Source organism: Pagrus major, chromosome 16 (assembly GCF_040436345.1).
Source record: "Pagrus major chromosome 16, Pma_NU_1.0".
Taxonomy (NCBI): Eukaryota; Metazoa; Chordata; class Actinopteri; order Spariformes; family Sparidae; genus Pagrus; species Pagrus major.
The window spans coordinates 30,872,866-30,890,152 of NC_133230.1; the positions used below are offsets into that span (position 1 = coordinate 30,872,866).

Here is a 17,287-nt window from a genome sequence, read left to right on the forward strand (position 1 = left end):
ACCTGTTGCTATATGTCACGGACCCAGTTAGCTGTGTAGATAATATTTTACAAATCTTGACAACTTTCGGATCATTCTCAGGTTATAAATTAAACATCAGTAAAAGCGAGTGTTTTCCGGTAAACACAGCAGCTAAACAGATCCCATCAGATGTGCTCTCCCATCTCATCAGGGTCCTCCAAGTTTCTCAACCCGAAACTAGCAGTTTACAATGATAACCTGGGAACTGAAAAACCGGAACTCTTAATAATTGGCGACTCAATTGTCAGATTTGTCCAACTCCCGGGCGCTATCACCTACTGTCTTTCAGGTGGTAAAACAACCGATTTTATTGAACTTATTCCTGCACTCCTTGACCTTCATCCTTCATCCTTCCTTCATCATCCTTCCATCAACACAGTTATAGCTCATACTGGCACAAATGACGTAATGTCTAGGCAATCATCAAAGCTGCATGCAGAGCTGGAGTCCCTGTCCTTCACAATCGAGAGCCTGGGGAGGCGCTGTGTCCTGTCTGGACCAACTCCCACCCTATACGGCAGCTCTGAACGTTTCAGCCGGCTCTTCAACCTACACCTGTGGATGCAAAACTTTTCCTCTGCTACTGGTCTTGGTTTTGTTAACCATTTTGACTCTTTCTGGTCCAGACATGATCTTTTTAAATCTGATGGGCTGCATCCAAACAGGAAGGGAACAAGGAGGCTGACCATGAATTTTATTGATTTTATTGCCTTTTGCTCGAATTGACATTTTTCCCAGCAGGTCCCCACTCAGCGATCTGGCCCAGACTCTTTTAGACCCCCCGCCCCTGACTACGCGGGCCCTGCTGGTGCTGGTGCTGGTGCTGGTGCTAGTATCTCTGCTAGAGTCTCTCCTAGTGTTTCTCATAGTATTTACTCTGATGGTTCTCCTATTGGTTGTTCCAGTTCTATTGCAAGCTTCAGTTTCAGCTCTGCCAACAGCTCTTTCATTCCTGTTAGGATCTCTGGGAGGCAGCATGTAAGACCCAATGTGTGCCCTCCACTCAGACCCAGTCCTGTTGCAATTAATATAACAATTAGTATGGCCCCATTCACTAGCCCCACCTTGTGGCCACTTCCACCAGATATTTATCATATAACGACCATTTCAAACAGATACTCTTGGTGTAAATCAAGGGCTATTAAATCTGCAAATTTTACAAATCTGTCAGTGTCCAGAGCTGGATGCTTCTCAAATCAGCAGCGCGGTGTTAACCAAGCCAATCTTCACCCTCTACTCCATGCACCAACTCAGAATAACATGGACCTTAATATTGTCCTGGTTAATGCAAGATCCATATCAAATAAAACTTTTATATTGAATAATTTCTTTACATCCCACACTCCGGATTTCATGTTCTTAACCGAGACATGGCTGCAAGTTGGGGAGTGTTCAGCTTTTTCGGAACTTCTCCCTCCTAACTGCTCCGACTTTAGTTCTCCTCGAACCACTGGTAAAGGTGGAGGTCTGGCAGCTGTTTTTAAATCTGTCTTCCAGTGCCAGTTGGCTACACCTGTTAATTACTCTAGCTTTGAGCTGCTACTGTTTGAACTAAATGGCCCGTCCCCTGTCCTCTGTGCAGTGGTGTATCGACCACCAAAATTTAACAAGGATTTTATAAAGGAATTTTCCGAATTTTTATCTGGCATCGTATTAGACTATGACCATCTTTTAATCTGTGGTGATTTTAATATCCACGTATGCTGTGAGGAGAAACCTATGGTTAAAGATTTCATTGATTTAATTAACTCCTTTAACCTCACTCAAGCAGTGACAGGTCCCACCCACGAGAAGGGGCACACATTGGACCTTGTGCTGTCCCTTGGTGTCTCTGTCGTTATTAATGAAATTTGTGACACATGTATATCAGACCATCTGCCTGTTCTGTTCACTACAACTGTCGCCTGCTCTGTAAAACCCTCTCCTCCTGCACTTCACCGCCGTGCTATAACCAGCAACACCCCATCGAAATTCTCTGCTGCCTTTAAAGACACTGTGCTCTTTAGCTTAGATGCACACACTGAAACCTTGTCTGCTGATAGTCTTTTGGATCTTTTCAATTGTACCTGCACTAACATTTTAGATCTTGTTGCCCCTCTAAGAAGGAAACACTCAAAAGCACCTTCAGAACCATGGCTAAATAACCATACCCGCTCCTTGAGATGTGCCTGTCGGCAGGCGGAGAGGAGATGGAAAAAGGAGAAGCTTCAAGTGTCGTATGAGATTTTGCAGAGTTGTCTGTCTGACTACCAAGAAGCTGTTAGAAGTGCAAAAACTGCATTTATTTCTCAATTAATCTCCAAAAACTGTCATAGGCCACAGGTATTGTTCAGTGCCTTTAATTCTTTGGCCAATCCGTGCGACGCAGCCACAGTCACACCTTCATCCATCCTCTGTGATAGATTCTTAAGATTTTTTGCTGAGAAAATATCTGTCCTCAGATCCTCGTTGGCCAGTTCCACTGATCTTGACCCTCATATGGTATCTATGTGCCAAGCAGTGTTGGATCATTTTGAGCCCATCTCACTGGCAGCTCTACAGGGAGTTGTCCATCATCTCCGCCCTACTAACTGCCCTTCTGATAACATTCCCTCTCGCCTGTTGAAGGAGGTTTTTGACACTGTGGGGACATCAATCCTTTCACTGATAAATATGTGTCTTGTGTCTGGTTGTGTTCCTGCTCATTTTAAACATGCTGTTGTAGAACCCCTGTTAAAAAACAAAAATCTCGATCCCACTGTACTCTCCAACTTTAGGCCCATTTCCAAATTGCCCTTTCTGTCCAAAGTCATGGAGAAAGTTGTTTCATCGCAGCTTCAAGATTTTTTAGATCAACATGGTATCCATGAAAAATTTCAATCTGGTTTTAAACAGCTTCATAGCACTGAGACAGCTCTTTTAAAGATTTTTAATGATTTGATCTTAACAGTCGACTCCGGTCACTCTGCAGTCCTTGTTCTCCTCGACTTAACGGCTGCTTTCGACACAGTCGACCACAATATCCTCCTGTCCCGCTTGGAGAGCTATGTTGGGATCAGGGGTACTGCTCTAAAATGGTTTAACTCCTACCTGACAGACAGTACTTTTTCAATTCGCCTGGGAGATTATTCATCTGGACATGCTCCGCTCCTATGTGGTGTCCCCCAGGGTTCGGTTCTGGGCCCCACCCTATTTTCATTATATATGTTGCCCCTAGGTTCTATATTTGAAAAGCACCATGTCTCGTTCCACTGCTTTGCTGATGATGTTCAGATATACATGCCCTTAAAAATCAAAAGCAAAGGTGCATTGCAACCTCTGCTTGATTGTCTGGACGAAATTAAGTTGTGGCTGTCCTCAAACTTTTTAAAATTAAATGAGAGCAAGACAGAAGTTATTGTGTTTGGCTCCCCACTGCCATTGGGGGATGAACCTATCCTTGGGCCTATCTCCTCAAATATGCTCAATTCCGTGAAAAGTCTGGGAGTGCACCTTGATAGTTCTTTTAAATTTGGAAAACAAATTTCATCGGTGGTCAGCTCAAGCTTCTTCCAATTGAGATTAATAAGCAAAATAAAAGCCTACCTTCCCCCGAGTGACTTAGAAAAAGTGGTACATTCTTTTATTACAAACCGGCTGGACTACTGCAACGCTCTGTATGTGGGCCTAGACCAGTCCTCTATCCAACGTCTCCAGCTGGTCCAAAATGCGGCCGCTCACCTTTTAACAGGCACCAGAAAAACTGAGCACATAACCCCAGTGTTGAGGTCTCTCCACTGGCTTCCTGTTTGCCAGAGGATAAGTTTTAAAATTTTATTATTGACTTTCAAGGCCATGAATGGCTTGGCTCCCCCTTATCTAGGTGACCTGCTTGTTGCCCACACTCCATGTAGAACATCACGGTCAGCCGACCAATTCCTCCTCAACATACCAAAATCTAGGCTAAAAACAAGAGGTGATCGAGCCTTCGCGGTCGCTGCTCCAAAACTTTGGAACAACTTGCCACTCTGCATTAGAACAGCTCCAAATGTAAAAAATTTTAAATCCCTGCTCAAAACCTACCTCTTCTCCCTGGCTTTTAACACTCCTAACTGACTGATTGTTTTATCATGACAGTTCTTATTGTTTCTTATATTTTATTTTATTGTTTATTTTATTGTTTTAATGTGTTTTATTGTGCTTTTATCTGATGTATGTAATTGTAACTGTAATTGTTTTTAATTGTAAAGCGCCTTGGCTAAAGGTGCTATATAAATAAAGCTTGACTTGACTTGACTTGACTTGACTTACTATATAAAAATAATTCTACAAAGTTGGTTACGGAAATTAGGTCTGATTTGGCGCGCTGGGACTCTCTCCCTCTCTCTTTGATAGGCAGAATCAATTCTATTAAAATGAATATTCTTCCAAGATTTTTGTTTCTTCTCCAGTGTCTTCCAATTTTTTTTATCTAAATCATTTATACAAATGTTAGACAAAATGATCTCAAAATTTATTTGGGCTGGTAAGAACCCAAGAGCGCGTCAAACAACACTCCAAAGAAGCAAATCAGATGGGGGCCTTGCACTGTCTAACTTATTTGTTTTACTATTGGGCTGCCAATCTTCAAAAAATCCATGCCTGGTGTAATTCTCCCAATTTAGACTGGTGCATAATGGAAGATGCTTCTTGCCATCCCTCATCTCTGGCGGCTCTGGTTTGTGCCCCTCTAGCTTCTCGTTATCCTAGTTATATTAAAAACCCAATTGTACTTTCCTCTTTGAAAATTTGGAAACAATTCAGGCAACACTTCAAACTTTCAACACCCATCCCATTAAGCCCTATTTGCAACAATCATTTCTTTCCCCCCTCCAATGCAGACACAGCTTTCACTTTGTGGCGAGAGAGAGGTCTGGTTCGTTTTTCAGATTTATTTTCGGAGGGCTTATTTGCTACATTTAATGATCTCCGTGTTAAATATAATTTACCCCAATCTCAGATGTTTCGATAATTTCAAGCGCGGAATTATGCTCGCACACACTTTACATCTTTCCCTCAATCTCCAATGGGATCTCTTATCACTGAGCTACTCTCTCTTCCAATGGCTCGTAGTAAAATTTCAATATTATTTGACCTCATATCATCTTCGAATATGTCCTCTCTTGTGAGTGTCAGTGATAGTTGGGAAAGGGAGCTTGGCTTTAGTTTGACAGATGAGTGGTGGAGAGAGGCACTGATCAGGGTCAATTCTACATCTTCTTGTGTTCGTCTTAGTTTAATCCAATTTAAGGTTCTCCACAAAATTCATTTCACAAAAAACAGACTTAGTAGGCTATTTCCAGGCACAAATGATATCTTTTTTTAAATCATTAAACAATGCCCTCAATATCATGTTAGAACTCTGCCCACTGATATCCATCTTTGGGGTACCTCGTACTCCAACTAGTCTCACTAAGAAAAACTCTGATGTTGTTGCTTATGCCTCGCTCATAGCCCGCAGACGTATTCTATTACATTGCAAAAGCCCAAACGCTTCTCCTACTACTTCTTGGTTAAGTGATTTAAGGTCTTTTCTGTTTTTGGAAAAAGTTAAATATTCCTTAAGAGGCTCAGCAGCCAATTTTTATAAAAGATGGCAACCTCTCATCACATATGTAAACACCCTCACCTCTCTGGACCCCAACCCAATTTTTTATTTTATCAAATTTTTTAGTGAGCACACTGGGCATCCTTTATTTATTTATCTATTATTTTTATTACTAATTTTTCTCTTTCGCCTCCCTTTATATTATATTTTGGTTTATTTTATTTATTTCTTTTCTTCTTCTTTTTATTTATGTACTTATTTATCTTCACCTACTAATTAATTCTTTTTGTATTTATTTTTACTTATTTGTTTATTTTATTATTATTATTATTATTATTATTATTATTATTATTATTTCTCTCCCTCTTTGTTCTTGGGGGATGTTCTTTTTCTGGTTCTTTGTTCTAATGTACCATATAAAAAAAATAAATAAATTTAAAAAAAGTCTGTGTTCAGCAATCACTACTTTTGCAGCTTCTTACTAAATCTCTTTAGTTTCTATCGTCCTGTTTGTACTTTCAAACATCTGCTGTTTTACTTCGCTCTCAGCTGTTTCGGGATCATGTTTAGTACTGCTGGTGTAAATGCAACAATTCCTGTAATACTACTTCATAATAAAAGCTTTTAAATGACCAGATAATGGAGGGCTTTATCCTGAAGAAGTTAAAGGAAATTAGACATGATTGTAACCACATTAGCGGAGCTACTTTGTTAGCTGTGATTCTTCGATAGTACTGCAGGGATCAAGATAAGTGTGTCATTAGTTAAAGACACACCACCAAGCAAGTAGCCCAGTTGTGGTGGAAATGCAATTCCCTGCCGCACTGGGCTGCCGCACTGAGTCAAACTGAGTAGAGCCAGGCTGGCAGTTGTATATGGATAAATGCCATATGTGTAGTTTGACTCACTGTCAAAATCATCGTCTGCGTAGACATTATTAGCACTGTGTGCGTGTGTGCATATACCTGGTAGTACATCCTGATGTGTCTGGTGAGAACGGTGAGGTTGTGAAGGCGAAGCGACACATCATTGTTCACATTCTTGTTCAACCTCTGATGGGTTGGGCTGGGGTCACTATGGAGACACACACACATTATTCGTGGCTATTTGAGACAAAGATCATCACACACACACACACACACACACACACACACACACACACACACACACACACCTTCAGTCCAACAATCAGAGCTCAAATCACCTCTAATGGACACTATTCTAAATATCAAGAAAACAGGCTTTCATTTGCTGGGTTACTCTCATTGACATGGTTACTCTCATTGACATCTCAGGTCTTTTTGAAGCTTACACTTCAACTGACACTTCAAACTTTTTCCCGTTTCAGGTTTTAACCTTTCCCAACTCAACTCAACTCAACTCTAATGTTCTTTATACTGGTTCTTCAATACTCGGGTTGCAGTGGTATGCCACTTTCACGGTATACAGTGGTATGAAAATTGATGGTTATCATACATGTACATTTGCTTATCTACAGAATTGAATTGTACCGTATCAGTGTTGCCAAATAAATACAGAACATAATATTTTGTAAAATTATAATCTTTGAGTTTTTCAAGTTGTTTTTCTTTAAATCTACTCAAACCGATTAATCAATTATCAAAATAGGTGCCAATTAATTTAATGGCTGACAAGTAATCGCCTAATTGTTGCAGCTCTAATCAGCAGCAAGCATTTAATTTCAATTTTTAGTCACAACAGTCAATTAAACATGCCCACATTAAATTGCAACATTATTCCAATTTTCTGCCCAGCTCAGAATCTATTTTATGAAAGGTCAGAGAGAATAATCAGTTTACAAACTGACTGATTTAACAGCTAACTGACTGACATATCGACTGTCTCTGAGTGGCTTTTCTTTAGTATTCTTCATGGCTCTTCCATCATAGCCTCCTCCTCTGTAGCCCACTTTGCGATAAACCCCTCACAATTCCTAACCACCCCCCTCAGTTAGCCCAGCCTACATTCAGCGTGTGGAGAACAATAGAGTGATTATCATTGTTTCTGAAGACAATAACTAACTTATGAACATGTGGTCTAATTGGGGACAGAGGAGCGTCTGGATTGTAGAAGATTCAGATTCCACGCAAGTAGGCATGCTTCATTGTTATCATTGCAGATAGTTTTAGCGTACTGCTGTTTATTTGGACTTAATCACATACACTACTGTAGTGCTGCACATATGCACTTTCCGCCACTGAAAATAGTCCTCAACAAGTCCACCATTTACTCTTCTGGGAGAACCTGCAATGCCCAGTTATTTTATAAAATAACAGAGCCTTTTTAAAGACTATGGGTTGGGTTATGCTTAATCACAAGTAGTTCTTATAACATGCTGTCTGGTCACATTATAAATCTAAAAGTGTTTATAGTTGTTCAAAACAGTCACACTGGAAGGCAGAGTGAAATGAGGAATGTCACAGAGGGTAGAGAGAAGCAATATTACTTAAATATGGCGATGGTCTCTCCTGAAAAACATTCAATGTGTTTCCAAATGAAAAGAGAAAAAAAAAATTTCAAGAACGAAAAATATAATAAGAGAACGAAAAGTGAATACATGTTTGTGCTTACAGGGCTCTACAGTGCAAGCATTTCACTCACATTTGCCCCTAAAAAAATGTATGTGCGAACCGGGAAAATGATTTCAGCACACAGTGTGCGAGCAAAGGTCACCAGTTACCATCACAACTACAAGTTACCGTCACAACCTATTTTATCTGTGATCCTTCAAAAACTACAAATCCCACAATCCTCTGGCCGCAACACACCAATCACAGTAGTTTTCTGTAATGACGTAACCAGTGTCACGTGAGAGGTGACAGGTCAATGGAGGGGGAAAAAAAGAGAGTGAACTGCCGGTAACTCGAAGAAGAAAGAGTGCGAAAGCAGGATGAAATTGATTGAGTATTTTTTCAAACGGAAGCGAGAGGAGCTAAATGAGAAGGAGGAATTGGGAGATAAGTCGAGAGTAAGTCGTAAGTGATGCGGCGGAAGTTGTGGAGGCTAGTGCTAGCCTTGATGTTGACGCCATGGCGGCTACCGAAGACCCTGTCCCCGCTGCCCCACTGACTGGAGGAAGAACCTACAAATTCAATGAAAACTGGCTCAAAACTTTCCTGTGGCTTCAATATGACAACAAAGTGCAGCTGGAGACACGCAGGGGTACCGTCCTGCAGCAAAAATCCATATAATGGGCGTCAATGGTGCCCGAGACGAAAAGGTCCATAAAACTACACAAACATTTTGCAATTTTCCTCCAAATTTGTCTCCATCCTGGAGACACGCAAGTCTCTCTCACGACCGCTCACACTACGGAAGCCGCACCAGACTTGCGTGCACGTGCAAGCGTGCCTCCAGGCAAATATAGTATAGTGACTGTTTAGGCTGTAAAAATGTACTAAATGACGTCGTTTCGAGTAAACTCTGGATGTCACCACTTCAGGACACTTGGATTGCAGTGGACGAGTAGTATGGAGGAATATTACAAAGTTTTTGTGTAGTTTTATGGACCTTTTCGTCCCGAGCACCATTGACGCCCGTTATATGGATTTTTGCTGCAGGACGGTACCCCCACGGGTCTCCAGCTGCACTTTGAGGAATAAAAAACTACACCGGATTTCTCATCAGCATGAGGGTGAGTCGAGAATGACTAAATTTCGTTCTAGAGTGAACTATTCCTTTAAGTGTGAAGTGTTAAGCATCAATAAATAAATATTTTTTGTGCTCCCATATATATCTTTGTGCTCCCAGATATTTTACTTTAGGACCACATGTGCTCGTTGGGAAAAATGTCAGCGTAGAGCCCTGGCTTAATAGAGACAAGCTGGTATGTCTTCTTTGATACAGTATGAGGCAGTGACAGTTCCAAAGAAATACAATTTACACTGGCACTTTGACACAGATACAAGTATGCTAACCTTAGCCACAAAGAAAAGCAACAAAAAGTCTAAGAATTAAAAGGCAGCCTTCTTCTCAACAGACTATGTTCGTAAATTTAAAGCAAAAAATGATGCTGTAAGAAAACCACCTTTATTGTGGCTGAAGAAATCACCTGATCATCAAAGTGATTTTCAGAAGGTGCCTTTCTGAAGCAGAGTAGGCTGAAGTGTGCCCTGACCAAAAACAGGCTTTTGACAATGTCAGCTTGTCAAGAAAGACCATAGCAGACCAACTCAGGGAGCTTATTAATTGTGTAATATGATAACAAGGAGAGACAATTAATTAAAAAAAAGTATAGAATAACAAGATTATTATCATTTTGAATTTGGAACAATGCTGGATTGGCAATCTGGAAATGCTGGGAGTTTTGCATGTTTTGTTTTGCATAAAAAACATACATACAAAAGTAGATGCTGCCACAACATACTTCATAGTACAAGTGTCCATTCTACATTCATGTTTTATGATATGAGTTGGTGTTGCATCACCCTCATATTTGTGACTGATTCCCTCTATGCAGTGCTAACTTCTTGATCTCTTGTATGTGGAAATCCAGTTGCTACATATGAATAAACTGAACATGTTGAGAACTGTTTCAGCAGTCTTATCTGCCTGATTCTGTGTTATTTCTTAGTCACTGTACAAAACTGACAGCAGCTCAGTTCTAAAGGGACTGTTAATCATCTTCTTATACTCCACTGTATGTCTTAAGCAGACTTTACCCGCACATCTGGCTGTGACGTTTACAACCTGAAACCAGCAAGTCAGGATGTGGTCACAGAAACACACTAACAGAGACACACAACGGAAACGCTGGATTAATTCGCTTACCGCTCATAAACCCAGTCCAGACAAACAAAAATACATACCAAAAGAACTTTTTTAACTGACTCATGCAAATAAAACAAGAAACACTCTCTGTAGAGTGTTACTTACATGTGTGTCATGATCTTGTGAAGGAAGACGCCGTCCACCAGCTCCATGAACATGTTGACCCGCTCCTCTGAGCCTACGGTCTCACATGAACCCAGAGGACCCAACATTCGCACCTAGAAATAGAAAGAGAAAATCCAGTGAATTCTCTTGAGATTTTTTCTTTCAACTCAATATGCTGGTTGACATCCTGTTGAGTTTAAATTAAGATTCATGTTAAATCACGTGGGTATCTTCACGGTTACAGTCTTTTGAGGATGAAAACCCCTCCATGAGCTTCGACTGGCAGCGTTTCCTTGCTGAGGTGCAGCAGAGAGACAGTAACACAAAGAGGAAATTCGGTATTAAAAAGACTAACTTTAGAAGATTCCCAATTAATTAACTTAGACTTCCAAAGCTGATCATTTTTCACAGAACGATTGTGTATTCCCCCGTGGCCAGTATAGGGAGTGACCAATAACTCTTTCAATCTACATATGGGCATGTCAGTTATGTTGTAAGACAGACTTGATGTAAATGTAAACCTTTCCTTTAAGATGTTTACTGGCTTTAAAATGCCATAGTCAGAGCAAATATATGTTTTAGCCTCTATTTATTCAGGGGGGTTCTGCTGAGAGTAACACTGCTCTCTTTTTGAGGAATGCCCTGCTCACACTCGCACAGTGACACAGCTGGAAGCTGCCCAGTGCAACAACAGTCTGATCTGCTGGCCACTGAGCAACTCCACTGGGGCAGTTAGGGATTAAGGGCCTTACTAAAGGCGAAGATCATTCTTTCATATTCTAAACCAAGCCGTGTCCTAGAGTTTGTTTCAGAGATCACACCACTAACCTTCTGAACACGAAAACTAATTTTCTTTACTTGACTGTGCAAAACAGAAAAAAAAAGTGGGAAACAGGTCAGGCGAAAGCCTTTCTACTGTGAGACTGTAATTGTGTTTGTCTGTGTCCAACAAAGAGAGGAAAAATTGGTCAGGTCAACAGGATGTGAGATCACAGGGAAACAGGAAGTACCACAAAGTTTATATGCTGTTGACTGCTGCTTGTCTGGGAGCCAATATAAGGCAACATAAAGATTTAAGTGGTTCCCAAACAAGCGCTGAAGATACTAGAGATCAACTGATTACTTGGCCGACAACAGGACGTTTTATCGGTATTGATGGAATTAGCTCTGATAGTGGCTGAAGGTTGCACAGCTCCACCAGTCATGCGGACTGAGTGAGCAAGTGTCATATGGACTGAGTGAGCAAGTGTTCTGCGAGGTCGAGATCCTACACTACAAGCAGAGGAGCCGCCTTGCTGGAGAGAATGAAGACAACCTCTGTTTCCTCTCAAGCCAGACTGGTCTGAACAGACCAACTGCACTTCATGAGCCTTAGTGATAGTTTTAGTTTTAAATTATTATAGTAATATATTGTGTGTATTTATTGTGTTCGTGTTATGGGATCCCGGAGAAACGCAATCTCATTTTTGCTGCACTACTTTTGTAGGTACAACTTAATGACAATAAAGCTTTGATTGATTGATTGATCGATCGATTGATACTGGATTTTTGGGGCTGACATACCGATATTGGGTAGTAGATAGTTATTGGTCCATATTCTTATATACACAGAATATGTATAAATCTTTTTGTAATGATCCCTCAAATGTGGTTATCAAACACTTTCTGATAGGGATGTCCCAAGTCGATCTGCAGGATCGGGATCTGATTTTTACATCAGCTGTCGTAAACGGAGCACAATTTGTGGCAAAATGCAGACGCGCGCGTAACATTACTCTGGCAAACCTGTGGATAAAATGTAGTGTGGAAATATTTTAAATTAGAAAGTGAAAGCAGTCCAACGGCGACATGTAACATCTGCAATACGACTGTTTCGCAAGGGGGTAACAAAAGAGCTGCATTTAATACTACAAATTTGATATGGCACATAAAAAACAAACACTCAAAGGAATACAACAAGTTCACTAAAGCAATACAGGCAAAGGCACCGAAGCGACAAACACTCATGGATACTTGCAAAAAGAAAGAGAAATATCCTCGAGACAGCAACATGGCAAAAAAAATTAACAGAGAAGGTAATTGAATTCATCGCTCTGGATTACCAGCCCATCTCCGTGGTAAAGGATCAGGGTTTTCGCCGTCTACTGGAGTTTTTGAATCCCCGGTATGCCCTACCATCTCAGCATTACATTTTGGATACCGCCTTAGATGTACAGCAAAGTTCGTGACCACCTACGAGGTGATTTAACAGATGTGACTACTATTAGCTTTACGACAGACATTTGGAGTTTGCCCCATGTCATTGCTTAGCCCAACTGCACATTGGGTTGATTCCACTTTCAAGTTACATTTTGTGTGGTACAAATAATTTTGATTTTGCTTTTTGTGACTGTGAATGTCAAAGTTACAATAAGCTATTACACCACTTTGAAGTGGAATTGTGATGTTCTTCATTTGAGTGTGTCACTGAGTGTTGACTAAGTGGAACTGATAAGAGCCAAAGACATTTTTTAGTTACTGACTTTGTTTACTTGGTTGTTTTTGTTTAAAAAACAAATGAAAACCAATGTTGCAATAAGAAAGAGCCATATTAAAGTGTTTACTTTGTTTCAACAAAATAAAAAACAGCTTGGATGCAGGTATTTTTTTTCTTAGTGCAGCTGTATTATCTAGGAAAATATTAGTTAGGGCTAAGTATCGGATCAGGACTCGGCATCGGCAGATACTAAATATTAAATGACTCAGATCGGGACCGGGGTAAAAAAAAAAACCTGATCGAGACATCCCTAATTTCTAAAAAAGATACAACCGTGATGAAGGCAGGAATTTTAACAGTTAAACAATACCCTTTTACTGTCCAAAATGAAATTGGAGCACTGAAATCGTAAACTTGCAAACCAACCACAAAAGTATCTTTTGTGAATTATTCTGTACACAAAAATAATAGGAGCAAATATTGGACAACATATATGCTGATAACCATATATCTGTGATAGGTCAATATTGGCCAACACTGTCAGTCAAACATATCAGGAAAACAAAAGCCCAAAAAATAAAAATTGCTCCAAACTAAATTTTTCATGGTTAGTCTGATGTTCAGTTCCAGATTTATATTCATTTATTTATCTTTTTGACTTACATGTTCAGTTCAGAAGTTATTTCCGATGGTGTTGAATTTCTCTTTTGGGGCTTTTGGGTGGTGTTGGCTGAATAATTAGCTATCAGCTTGTTTCTGCTCCAAACTATCATTATACTATCAGCCTTTAAAAATCCTTCAGTTAACATACACTAAATCAAGTTGTTTTTTTCCCCTAATTTTTGCTTTCTTTTAATGTTGCAATGCATCTTTAACTACACAGGAAACCACTCCAAAACAAATGTATTATTATTATTATTATCACTATATGCACATATTCTTGAAAACAAGGCATGCAAAATATACACTTCTGATACCAGTTTTAACCAATTATTTGCTCAATCTGCTTGCTTTTCCAGACTAGTGAAATCAGCTGCGGTGGTGTTTGAAGATAGTGACACAACACATAATTGGACACTCTTGACACCCTTACACATCAGCAAGGCAGCTAAAAGCACCCAAACAGGGATAGTATTTGGGTCAATTGGGGGAAATCCTTGTGTATAATTAAAACTGCAAGCAGTGATGAAAGGGCCCTCGACCCACGTACATCGGGGGGCACGCGCCTAGATGTGTGCTTGCCCGTTGCCTGTGGAAAGGTTCCTACCTAAATGGGATACATGTCAGCCAAAACACAACAGTGCCATCTAGGGGACTAATTGTGTCCAACACACACCATACTTGGAAATGGCTCTTACAATGGCCAAGCATTGAAATAGACCGGACTGTCACGGCCACCAGGAATAACATAGGCAAAAGCTTTCGACAACTTTTCATCATCAAGGTATGAGGATGATACTTAGTGACTGTGAAGTCTGTGGCGTTAAATCTGTAGGACAAGTTAAATAAAGTACGAGGCATAGAAATGGGTGAAAATGGCTGAAAATGGCAGCAAAATTACAACTTTGAACTAAAATCACCGAATTCCTGTTGGACTGAGGGTATGGGTCCAAGAGGCTTTTTTTGTGTGTCTGGTCATGATACTTATGTGTACCGAATTTCGTTCATGTGCATGTAGGAGGCGGGGCTTCAAGTTTGACAAAATGGATGCTGTAAATCAAAATGGTTGACTTCCTGTTGGACTGAGGGTTTCGGTGCCTGGAGGTATTTTGTGCGTCTGGTCATGATGCATACCGAATTTCGTTCATGTGTGTGCATGTAGGAGGCGAGGCTTCAAGTTAGAAATATTCCAGGGGGCGCTATAGAGCCATCTTTTCACTTAACACTGTATTGATGCAGAGACGTATTCGGGGCGAATCCCTCTACATGTGTGACCAATTTGGTGAAGATGGAAAATTGTATGTTGAAGTTATAAGGACTTCCTGCTTATGGCGAAGGATCGAAATTGACCACATTGCTACGCCCACCAGGTACAACGGAAGCGAAAGCTTTTGACAGCTTTTCATCTTCAAGGTATGAGGATGATACTTAGTGACTGTGAAGTCTGTGGCGTTAAATCTGTAGGACAAGTTAAATAAAGTACAAGGCATAGAATTGTGTGAAAATGGCAGCGAAATCTCAACTTTGAACCAAAATGGCAGACTTCCCGTTGTACTGAGGGTATGGGTCCAAGAGGGTTTTTTGTGCGTCTGGCCATGATACATAAGCATACCTAATTTAGTTCATGTATGTGCATGTAGGAGGCGGGGCTTAAAGTTTGAAATATTCCAGGGGGCACTATGGAGCCATTTTTTAACTTAAAAGGCCCAGACCCATTTCAGATATCAATGGGCGTGACTTGTGATGCGTGTGCAAAATTTGGTGTTCGTAGGTGTTTGTCTGTACGTACAAAATGGGAAAAGCCATAAGGGGGTCATTGAAATTGACTGCATATCAGAGGCGAAAGCTTTTGACAACTTTTCATCATCAAGGTATGAGGATGATACTTAGTAACTGTGAAGTCTGTGGCATTAAATCTGTAGGACTAGTTAAATAAAGTAGAAAGGGGGGCGCTACTGAGCTGTCGTGCCGTGCATGAGGACAGTTGTGGTATCGAATTAACGTTCTCATGGGTTAGAAGCTACGGGCCAAATTTGGTGAGTCTGCTAACATCCTAAAGTCCCAAAAACAGCGTCGGAAAAATTAAAATCGCTGCACGCCATTCAAGATGGCCGACTTCCTGTTGCAGCAAAAATTCCGACAAAAATAATTCCTGGCTAAATCCTTGAGACCCATGAGTCCTGCGAATTTCATGACAATCAGAGAATGTTTTTGCGGGGACAAGAGAACGTTAGGTGGCGCTATGGAGTCCCCTGACCACACCCACCCCCAATCATGTTGAATTATCAAATTTTTCACCACATGTGACGTATCTTCCAAGTTTGGAGAGTTTTGGGGTATGTTCAGGCCGTCAAATATGCGATCTCGGAGGCAGGTGAAGAATAATAATAATGAAGAATCCTTACAGATACAATAGGGCCTTCGCACTGTTAGTGCTCGGGCCCTAATAACAATTTAATGGCAAAAGATGATGAAGATGTAAGGAAACACAATCAATCGAAGAACTGTAGCTGTAACCAGTGAAGCAGAAGAAACAGGGAATTCACTTTTTCTGTTTCATACTTGGCATGAGGTCTAAATTCCCTAAAGTTCCCTTAAATCCCTTAAGTCTTAAGTCCCTGAGACACCAACCAATTTCCCAATGGATCACCTAATCGGACACTTTCACACTGAAAAATATTTCCCCTTCCACTGGATTGTAACAGTGGAAGTGTCAATAGTTAGGTTAATAGTGTACGATATCAAACTACTGGTCTGGTGGTATGTTGCAGGTCGAAGTTTTTTTCGTGTATTTTTTAGTTTGTCTGTTAATTATTGTCAACAAATGTGCCCCAACTGAGAGAAACAAGAGAGAAAGTAAGACAGAGACATTTATCAGGGCTTGTGTGCGCCAACCTCACACAACTGTGTGTGCGCCTGCTGCTCCCACTCACCCACAACACCAGCGGTGACTCCATGAAAGTGACGAGTAACTCGGACAGAGTCACATCCATGTTTGCTCCAATCGCTTAATAATCACCAACCAATCATTAATCCACCGGTCAATCAGTCGATATCCACAGCAGGGTGGCGGTGGGTCTCCACATAGGACAGAACAAAGCCGCAGGCATCGATCGCCCCCTACACGAGCTCTACACCACTATTGTCTCGCGCTTTCCCGTTCCTCTTAACACTAGGTTTAAAATAAAAAACACGTTAAAAATGAATACCAAACTTGTCAAAATACACCCACACTCGATCACATGCGCATTGGAGTCAGTTCAGTTAGTTCAACTAAATATCCTGTTTATTTTCAGTTTGAAGGTACAACACTTGATCCAAACTTCGCAGGACAGTTGTTCGCGTTGCCAAGGATACACGACTCGGACCGTAAAACGGCGAACACGCTGTGAAATTAGGAAAGAAAAGTGAACTCAATATTTAAAAGTAAAATACACGATAGAGAAAAACAGAGAGCGTTATAAAAGTTGTTTCCGTTGTTAGCTAAATCTCCATCAGGTTTCTCTACCTCTGCCGTCCTTCTTCTCTATCAATCTGACTGTGAGACCACAGGCAGGGAGGTTTGACTGACAGGAGTACTGTCCAGTTCGCTACAGCAAGAAACGCGGTTCCCGCCCTCTAAGCTAAATCAGCCAATGACAGTGCCGTATTTTGATAGCGTTTTCAGACTCGACCAACCAAAGAGTTTA

The 17,287-nt window shown here is 40.8% G+C and overlaps 1 protein-coding gene across 2 annotated transcripts in view; it reads right to left on the bottom strand.

Annotated features, from left to right (window-relative positions):
- ccdc88c (coiled-coil domain containing 88C) overlaps window positions 1-17,082 on the bottom strand; it is an 88,723-nt gene extending 71,641 nt beyond the window's left edge. For both annotated transcript variants that reach the window (XM_073483626.1, XM_073483625.1), the window contains exons 1-3: window positions 16,532-17,082; window positions 10,463-10,575; window positions 6,532-6,640 (exon numbers count right to left, since the gene is read on the bottom strand). In XM_073483626.1, coding sequence (XP_073339727.1) covers window positions 6,532-6,640; window positions 10,463-10,575; window positions 16,532-16,591 — 282 coding nt within the window. In that variant the 5' untranslated portion in view covers window positions 16,592-17,082. The remainder of the gene's footprint in view (window positions 1-6,531; window positions 6,641-10,462; window positions 10,576-16,531) is intronic.
- Window positions 17,083-17,287: the final 205 nt, after the last annotated feature.